This window comes from Mchenga conophoros, linkage group LG16 (genome assembly GCF_057382185.1).
Source record: "Mchenga conophoros isolate Kocher_MC1m ecotype Shallow Benthic linkage group LG16, M_conophoros_male_GT1.1, whole genome shotgun sequence".
In the NCBI taxonomy this organism is placed as follows: domain Eukaryota; kingdom Metazoa; phylum Chordata; class Actinopteri; order Cichliformes; family Cichlidae; genus Mchenga; species Mchenga conophoros.
In genome coordinates, this window is record NC_140541.1 from 19944018 (window position 1) to 19954131 (window position 10114).

General features: G+C 40.1%; 1 protein-coding gene across 1 annotated transcript in view; it reads right to left on the minus strand.

The window, feature by feature from the left end:
* Nucleotides 1–9733, minus strand: part of cckbrb (cholecystokinin B receptor b) — a 30641-nt gene extending 20908 nt beyond the window's left edge. The window contains exon 1 of the mRNA XM_085249296.1: nucleotides 9209–9733. Within this exon, the coding sequence (XP_085105422.1) occupies nucleotides 9209–9371 (163 nt within the window). The 5' untranslated portion in view covers nucleotides 9372–9733. The remainder of the gene's footprint in view (nucleotides 1–9208) is intronic.
* Between the last annotated feature and the right edge of the window lie 381 nt (nucleotides 9734–10114).

The window sequence follows — 10114 nt, forward strand, 5'->3', positions numbered from 1 at the left end:
GATGCACCTTCTTATTAGTTTAAATATTTAAACTTTGCTGTAAAAATTCACTTCATGCTGCCTCATGAAAAATCCTGTGAGCTGGATCCTCCCATAAGGTAGTGGACTCTCTCCTGATACCACTGGCAAGATAAATGACCCTTTTTAAGTCGAGAGGAGCTGACTGTGTTAACCTTGGCTTTTAGAGAGACAGAGAAAAAGGGAAGAGCTTAGAAAAGAGAAAGTGAAATCATAAGCTCTGAAGATGCTATTGTAATTTGATTACAGCTGCCGGTTGTCCTGACGGCTGTATGGGGCAAATATCTGTGGAGTCAGAGGTGTAACACAACTTTTATATTGGAACCTCTTTTTTTTTAATCCACGATTTTGATGATGATATTGTGGCGGGGTGTGGTTAGCGGTGCCACTGCAGAAGAGGAGTGGCGCAGTGGGTTCAAGGCGTGGTGGTAGGGGAGGCTGGAATCCTAACAAGGAACTTAAACCATGTTTTAAATCTCGATTGTGTTTATTTGAATGGGACTTGATTTGTATTCCCAAAAGAGGGATTTAGATCCCACGAAATGACAGGTCCCTACAAAATAAATAATGCAAATACAAAAAACTACAAAGAGTCATAACAGATAACACACGCTAGGTTTTTCCAGGTCTCTCACCTACTATAGGCAGGTTTAAACATTCCCAAAGTGGATTTTTAAAATACGTTCACTGATTCATTACTTCCTGTAACAGCTGCATCCCAAATAGCCAACAAATCTCTTCCCCTCTTTATCTGGAGAACATCTGGATAGCACTAAAACCCATGTTATAAAACCCATGATACGAGGCAAGTTCATACACCTTAAAATGATGTCATCCTTTTAAATGATAAACCCTGACAGGCAGATAGTTACATTTTTTTTTCAAGTTAGCAGGTAAAAGTCAGTATGAAATAATACTTACAGGATTACAACGACACTAAAACTATCGAGCGCATCCTTTCAAATGATTTTTGTAAATTGAATAGCAGTCTCCAGGCTGCAGGAGCTCAGCAACAACCTCTGAAAAATATTCAATTTATGTGTGAAACAGTTAATATCATTTGCTTTTCATTCCTTCAGTGCCATTTCAACCAAGTTCCTCTAACAAATTTAGAAGGTTTTTTTATTTTCCTATCCTAAAGTTACAGTCTCAATCTTGCATAAAAATACTGTTAAATGTAAAAGATTACCTAAAGCCTCTCTGTGCCCTCAGCCATTGGCAGCTTCACTGGATCATATCCTGTAAAGTCCATGTTAACGGCATTCTCTCTTATCTTCACCTCGCCTCCCTTCTTAGACACAACACTCTTTTAAACAGGTTAGCTACTGTGTCTGTATCCTGGGGATTGGAGGTACCCATGTGTGCTGAATCTTGAGGACACAAATCACATCGCACACATAAGCCCGGACTTCACTGACACAGTTGTGGAGGCATGTGCAGTCAAACACACTCAAGCCTTTAATCCCCTGAAAATATACCACCGCAGTTCCTCAAAGGCACCGGTAAATTAGATTAACTAAAGTCTGCAAATATATATCAAGAGTGTCTGTGTCCTTGAAATCACCAAATTTATTGATATCCCTTTCTGTCTTCTTCTTTTTTTGTGTTTTAATTTGTTTTTAATTATTCTTTTTTTCACTCATTGCAGTGCCCTTTTTTAGTGAGGCTATGGTCATTGTGTTTTTAATTTAAATCTACTTGACTTTTAAATGTTTCAGTTTCAGAAGTCTTTTGCTGCTTTAATACTCCATTGATTCTTTCCCCCTCTGCTCTCAGTTAAAGTAGAAAGCTTTTACTGTTTAAAAAAATGTAAAAAATTAAAAAATCAGCATCCAGACACACGACAATGTGGCTCCCACCTAATTTGCCAAAGTGCATGAGAAAAAAAAGGTAGCCTAGTGCTTGTGTTTTGAGCACTGAGTGTTTTATTTAAGAATCAGGAGCTAATGCCAGCATCGATTAACATTTCCGTTGCTTTAAGGACATTCCTTAAGGATCACATCAGTGACTTCCAATATAAAAAGTAGGATTAACAACACAACATAAAAAAAACACCCAGAACCACATTTATTTGAAGTAATCCCAAACCTAACTCTTATTGACTTTTAGTAATCCACCTGGGATGTAAACATGTGTATTGTGCACAGCTGGCTGGGATAATCCGAGCTCCACTTATCTGCCTGCTTAACAGAAGGCGACGTAATGTTCAGGTTGTGCTGCAAAATCTGAACATGGATACCCAAGAGCGGACATGAAGTTAAAGAGGTACATTATTGGAATTGCTTCGGTGCTCCTAATGCATATGAGCATATTTATAGTTCATGGATAAAAATAGAATCATGTTTTACCAAATTGATTTGGTGCTCTTGAAACCACCCATTCACTCAAATGTTCTTGTATCACTTAGCTTGGTCAGCAAAAAGACAGTATGCCAGTGAGTCATATGGTCTCTCTCTCTCTGTCTCTCCCTTTCACACACACACACACACACACACACACACACACACACACACACACACACACATGCACGCACGCACGCACGCACGCACACACACATCTAATGACATGTGCCTCCACCATCTGTCTCACAAACTCCTCCTATGCAAATAAAAAGCATTAAGCTCTAATATGGTTGGTGTGCTAATAACAGACATGCAAACTGCAGCCACTGAAATTGTTACATTTGCATTGAGGGCGCAAAAGCAGAATGGAAATACGGAGACGCATGATTGGCAAGAAAGAGGAAGCAACACTCTTCTTCATTACTGTCTATCTCTCTTTCACCCTCTCTTGCTTAATGAAATATGTTACACTGGCTTCTGCCTAATCAAAGCCAATTAGCTTTCCTGTGTGCTCGCTGATAACTCCCTGAGCACATTTACCAGTTCCTTCAGGACAGTCTTCGCAATAGCTGCTACTTGGCTCATCAGTGTAGAATGGAGGCATTCTTAATATTTTACCTTTCTCTCACACGGGCCAAAACATGTCTGCAAAGGGAGCACCCTAATACTGCAGTCTTCTGTTTCACAGCGTCGCTGGGCTGATTAGTGCCGCAAAATGAAAATGCGGTACTCAATGAGTCTGTTTAAATGCTAAAATTAATATTATTGTTACTTGAACTTCTGATAATAACTTATTTTTAAGGTTGTGAACATATTGCAAAACAGACTCATATATAGCCCAAAGGGTTGACTCTGTTCATCTGGTCGTAGCGTTTTCAGTGGGAGAAACGTTTCGTCACTCATCCAAGTGACTTCTTCAGTCTCAGCTGACTGCAGGTTTCCTCAATTTTATAAACAGTGCATTTGCACAATGACTGAAACTAGCACCACTGAAGGAACGATGGGCTGGGAGGTCAGTTCCTGATCTCACATCAACTGATGATGATCAATTCTGTGACCATCATCATTAATGATCAGGGAACTGACCTCCCAGCCCATCGTTCCTTCAGTGGTGCTATGTTATGCTGAACCAAAGCTACTTATTTGCCATTTATTTATTTGGCAATGATTACTATGTAAGGGAAAGTAAATGACAAAAAAATATAAGCATTGTTGAGCTTTTGTAAAACAAAAGAAAAATCACATAATGAACTCCTCAAGTCAGTAAACCTTCCCTGTAGAGGTGCTATAGGTATATTATACTTGGCCAGATGTGATTTATGACTGTAATAAAAAAAAAAGGGGGGGGGGGGGGGAACGATGATTCAGAATTTGATGACTAGTGCTTACTTCAACAACAGGCTGTACGGTCTGTGCATTTTTCATACAGTGAAATCTTCGCTTGTGAAAATGGGCCCACATCTTGATTTAACACATCTACTCTATAGGGTTATTGATGTTGGTAAAATATCTTAAATAAGGGTAAGAAACAAAATAGTAGTTGATAAGATAAGGTGAAACTGTTTTTGCACAGACTTTTGAAAAACAATTTTTTAACCTACTGTATTGTAGTTGAGAGGGAGCAGGGTAACCCCTGGTTACATCAATCATGGCAAGCTTTCCTGTTGTTCTGGGTTCTTTTGTGATCTCCTGGATGAGTCATCAATATAGTTTTGGAGTAGTTTGTTAGAAAACTCCTGGGAAGGTTCACTACTGTTCCATGTTTTCTCCATTTGTGGACAATGTCTCTCACTGTGTTTGACTGGAGTTTCAAAGCCTTAGAAATGGCCCTGTAATCCTTTCCACACAGATAGATGTCAACAGTTTTTTTTCTTAGCTGTTCTTGAGTTTCTCGTGATCATGGAATAATATGCTGCTTTTTATTGGTCGCTTTTTTTTTTTTAGTTTAGATACACTAGCTGCTCCATAACATTAAGTTAGCAATCATGACCAAGACATCTGCTATACCCTTAAAAATAAGGCAGGAATTTCTAGTTTACTTCATACCCGCCAGGTAAGTATGAACAGCTTTTTCCCGTAATACATGAATTCATGCATTAAAAACTGCATTTGTTTGACCATCTAAATCTAAGTGTGAAAAATATGCAAACAAAAAAGAGAAAGAAATCAGGAAGGGGCAAATACTTCTTCACACTATAAAATGTCATCACTTCACCACTGTATACTGAGCTTTGAGCCAAGCTAACATTACCATGCCATTACGCTATATTGTAGAGAAAGGCAAAATATAGGGTGATTGGGGGTGGAATTTTTTTTTCTTAGAATGATTGTTTTCTTTTTTCCCTTGGGAGATTTGAGAAAACAATTTTATAAAATGAGAAATGACAACTTAGACCTCAGGAAGTTACATATTAGTCTGAATGTTTGTAATTATCAGCATATTTGAATTCTGGCCTGAAAATCTGGCCTGAAAATTTGCGTCTGGTTTTCTTGTTATACAGCAGAATGGGCCAGATAGGGGACAAAAAAATCAAATCAGACACATACGGACAGACACAAACATAACACAGAGGCCAGAGCTGCCAGTGAGGCAGAGAAATATCATGTAATGGTTAATGTTGCAGGAAATTACTCTATAGATAGGACGTTATTACTGAAACCAACACTGACCATTTGGCAAGGCTTTGTTTGTACCCAGCTAAACCAAAAGTCTTTTCAGTTTAAAGAGCCAAATGACAGAAGGGAAGCCTGTAGCACATCCACGTCTGGCCACTGACGCTGACACACAGTCTGCTCTCTGTTTACAGACTGCAGGAAAAATCACTTTGTTTTAATTGCTGGGGGTTTTCTACTTGCAATTATCCGAAAGAGGCCAGATATGCTGCTTTAGATCATGTGTCATTTATTTCTTGTTCGGCTCCATTGCCAGCACATGTTGTTTCACTATGTAATAGAGAGATACGTCTCTGAATTTGGGCAGATCACACAGAGATGCAAGATGTGGGTCGTATTGGACACCATTGATTGTTACGCTTTTTTTTCATGCAGAACAAATTTGCAAATAATGTGCGACAGCATATCTAACATGTCATTAATAACAACTTACCAGCCATTAAAGTGCTGTTTAAACACTGCAGAGCAGATGCTAACAAATCATCTGTAACAATTCAACTGACAAGTAAAGTAAGCCTGTTATTTAATATGTTCAATTATGAACAAAAGTATAAGAGTTTGTATTTCATTAATGAATATTAAAGGTTTCGTATGTTTCTTGCAACCAGTAGCTACACAGGATATTATAGATAATTTACTAACCCTGCATTTCACCAGTCTCTTAAACATATGCAACACCCATCGTTTTAAATCCCAGTATACCCTCGTGTCGCTGCGCCTGTGAGAGGAAAGCTGGCTCGTCTCCTGTTAGACCTAGGTATTGGTAAATGTCACAGCTAGTGGCTAATCCAGCAGGGTAAATGCCACCTAAGTCTTGTCACTAAGTCAACACCCCCCCAACCCACCCCCACCCCCCAACCGAACAGTTGATCGCGGCAACGAGCAAACCCATTTACTGCTGACTGACAGACTACAGCATGCAATCCACAGAGTCTCCCATCACAGCGGTCAGCATGCAGAACATTAGGTTTGCTGCTTGTCGCACAGCGCAGGCATGTATTAAACACCTCAGCTCTCACAGGCAGAGTGAGAAGCGAGGGTGTGAGCGACAGTAGATGGAGCGCTGAGAGAAGTGGTGGGAGAAAAAGAAGAAATGAAAGGGAAAATGGTTACATTTTTGTACATTTTACTTTGGGGTTTTTTTGTTTACTAGACACCTTTTGTTTTGCATAAACTGCTTTCTGAAAACAGATTTGAAATGGTGGTTTGCTCCTGGCACTGACAACAGACCCCTCTTTCATTATTTTTCATCATCCCCTCCAGAAATTGCCTCCTGCTGCTCGAGTGACAAATTATGCGCCAGATTTCCAGTATCCTAGATAAAGTATAAGGATTTTTATTGATTCTATTAATGAAAACCAAGCAACGTGTGACAAGCTTCCTGTGAAGCCACAGTAACTGAAGTCTACAGCGATGATGTAAATCCATGTGCCTTGAAGCCCTTAGAGAATACGTAGGTGTCTTTTTTTTTTTTTTTACCTTTTTTTTCTCGCTTTTTGTTTTGTTCTTTTTCTTTTTCAAACCTGAAACAACACCTGCACTGTGTTGAGTGTGAAACCATTTTGAAAGGTGTCTGCAGTCGAGCAACATGTTTCCACCTGGAGCTTGCAGAGGTTTGGCCTTACTTTGACATGCACTCGCTCCCACTTTGTGCCTCGCTCAGGGGTGAATGCCAGTATCCATGGTGAAATGCTCACAAAGCAGCGGATGTACATAGACATTTTGCAGAGCAACCCTTTTTTTGTTACCAGGTTATTCCAACAATTTTGTGTCATATTTCTGTCTTCAGAAAATGTGCATTAAATTCTCAAATTTAATACTTACAGCACTTTCCCTTTGTGTTTTCCATTTTTATGGCAACTTTCATTCACAACTTACTGTAAATCATGCAGTATCATAGCTTGGCTTTTAGTGTACCCTCTCCTCTTATACACATATCAAATGATTTATACAAAAAAACACTCTTTGGCAAACAGGCGGAGCCTGGACTGGAGATATCTCACTGATCAAAATAAATGTCATCCATTGAGGAAGGATAAATTTACTAAATCCCTGCAGACTACATGTGGTCCACGGCACGCTCCTTGAGGTCACCAATCTGCATAAAACATACGTAACTCTTTCAAAGTCTGACAGTGATGCAACTCAATCTGCCTGATAAACACAGAAGGGCAGAAAGAGGAGATGAGAAGAATGATTGACAGAGGTGGAGAAGCAATCAATTTGGGAGTGATGGAGTGAGAAATGACGGTGACAGCAGCTGCACTGGGTCCGACACTTTAATTTGATCTATTTATATGATCATCTGAGATCAGTATGAAGTGCAGTTATGAGATACAGTGAGAATATTAACCAGAGAGAAAGAACGGCCTGATTTGAAGGAGTGATTGACATGTTGTGGGGGAAAGAAAATATCTTAGTTTGCTGCATATAATATATGAAACACATCTGCTGCCAGGCTCGGGAGACACAAGCCACCTTACATTGATCTGTACTTGTTAGATGTGCCCTCAGTGGGCTTGTAATTTGAAGTGTTCTAATTCAGCCTCAGTTTGAAATTACTTACCACTGGGAGGTGTAAAAGATCGTGTGTAATTATGGGAATGATTGAGGGAGAGGCAAATCAATCATCATCGCCTACAATGCACTACAGTTTTAAGTCTTATAAAAGGGGTACAGGTATCTGTCATTTATATAAAAGTATACTGACACTATGCTGCTCACAAACACACACACAAACACACACACACACAAGCGTAGGCACATGTGGCAAAACCACCTCATCCAAACACAGAAACACTGACAAATTCTGAGGAGTGAAGATTGATAATGTCTGTGAAGGTTCTCAGTCATCCAGGTCATCGTAGTCTAAGGAGCTTGGAAAGAAAAGCGTCTGGACTTCTTTGAGTTGCTTGAAGACATTTCACCTCTCATCCGAGAAGCTTCTTCAGTTCTAAGGTCAAATGGCGGAGAGTCCCAGATTTAAACCAAGTGGGAGTTTCCCCCCAAAGAGGGACAAAGGATGATCCTCTACCTAATCACATGAGCCAAAGTGTGAAAGCGGGTGTGGGTCCCAATCAGCCAGAGTTTTGGGTGAGCTCATTGTGAAACCTGACTCCACCCTATCATGTGATTTCCTGAGGTCAAATGGCCCAGGATGTGAGTGATTAACAAATTATCACAGACAGAAGCAGAGCAAATCAGGATGAAAGTGTCAGCCACCCTCTCCAGTTCCAAAGTCCCTCCATCTAATCTCACATTACAAGAAAAGAAGGCCGTCGCTTCCCTGAGCAAAGACCACAACATCACTATATTACCAGCTGATAAGGGAAGGTGCACTGTCCTAAACACAACGGATTACCACACAAAGATCACTACTCTCCTCAGTGACAACAATACCTACGAAGACCCCACAATGTAATGTAGCAGCTGGAAACAGGACACAGGAAATTGCAAGTGTACAGTGATGATGCACTCAAATGTCCTTTTTTTCCCTCCAAAATTTATAGATTTACATGGGGGGTGGGGGAAGTCTATGCATAACAGGTGCTCTGTTCTCATCACAATTTGGATAAAGTGCATTAAAATGCTTTAGGACTGGGATGACCGTGAGGAACAGCCCTGATGTGACTTTTTTTTTTATGAATAAATCCCCTGTGTGGCCAGGGTTAGATGTGCCTCTCTGTCTGTGTGCATCCTCTTTGATCTGTAATTCACTGCTGCTCTGTACACTTTTTTGCTTAAAATAAATAGAACCTAAAAAACCAGCCTTACTGTAAAAAAAAGAGCATTAACGCACCTCCATATACTTCCAATAAACTGCTAAGTCCTAAAGACTGAAATGGTATCAGACAGAAAGTTTGTCACCTCCAGGTAAAATGTTAAGCACAGAATGCTTTTACCTTAAGTTGTTAAAAGCACAGATTGTATCTGTTGTAGTTTTAAGGACTTGAAAAACAAAAACAATCCGTTTTAGTTTCTCTGAAATCAGAGCTCATCAGTCCCATCACATCCCAATGAAGTCAATACTACAAATTAAACTTAAGTTGGACATTGCATAAAGTCTGCGTACGTATGCAATGCTTCAGTGCAGATAATAGCGCGTTAAAATTAAATAAAGAGACATTATGGTGGCACATTTCATTAAAAGATGAGCTATGTGTGTGCGCGCTCACCTCTCTGCCTCGCACGCTGAGGTATGAGGAGTGTGGACGCGTTGCCGCAGGCGATGTTTGTTGCCTCCAAGCTCCCGTTACCCGCTCCGTTCTTCAGCGCGTCGACCTGCGCTAAAACGCACTCTGGGTTGATGGATGTCTCATTTCTCACGTAGTCAGCCATGATTCTGATTTAATTTTCGCAGCGTAAGTTGATGCCGTATAATATTAGGAAAAAATTCAAAGGAATTCGAACCTTTAAAGTGTCAGATAACACTACTCTGCATCCACTGTCCATCACACTGACTGAATGAGGTATAAGTTGTCTTTTTCCCAATTTGCAAAAGAAAATAAAAACGTAAAAACAAAAAAACTAGATTAATGTCCTTTCTTTTATTTATTTTTTACTCCTTCTCGGTTACTGTAGATGTGTCTCAGTGAGCGTCGCGCGTTAATCGAGGGCTGGTGCGCACCAGGAGAGGTGAGCGCGGTGCGCTCCTGCGCTTTTGCCAAATGAACTGCCAGAGTCGCGGACTGCTGTCATAAAGGGCGTGTGGTTTGTGTGCGTCTGTGTGTGAGCAGTGGGAATAAGAAACGCCTGGTTCGTTTTTTACGTGTGTAACTCATACACGAACATATTTATAATAGCTTCACAGCTTCTCAAGAGGCAGCATTGTTTGTCTCGATTAAAAGAAAAAAAAAAGTCGGGGTGAGCCATAAAATGAAAACCATTCATCATTTTTTGCAGCACCACGAGCCTGAAGCAATGAGTACTGAAACATTGTGTTGGGGAAAAGCACTCAGTTCTCTTTCAATATCTAAATAGTGACAGTCCTAAAACGCTTAAGACCTCTTGAACTTTGCAAAATAGTCAAGGATTTAATATGGAAGCAGCAGGGGAGATTCAAATGAATGAGACCTTGGTGA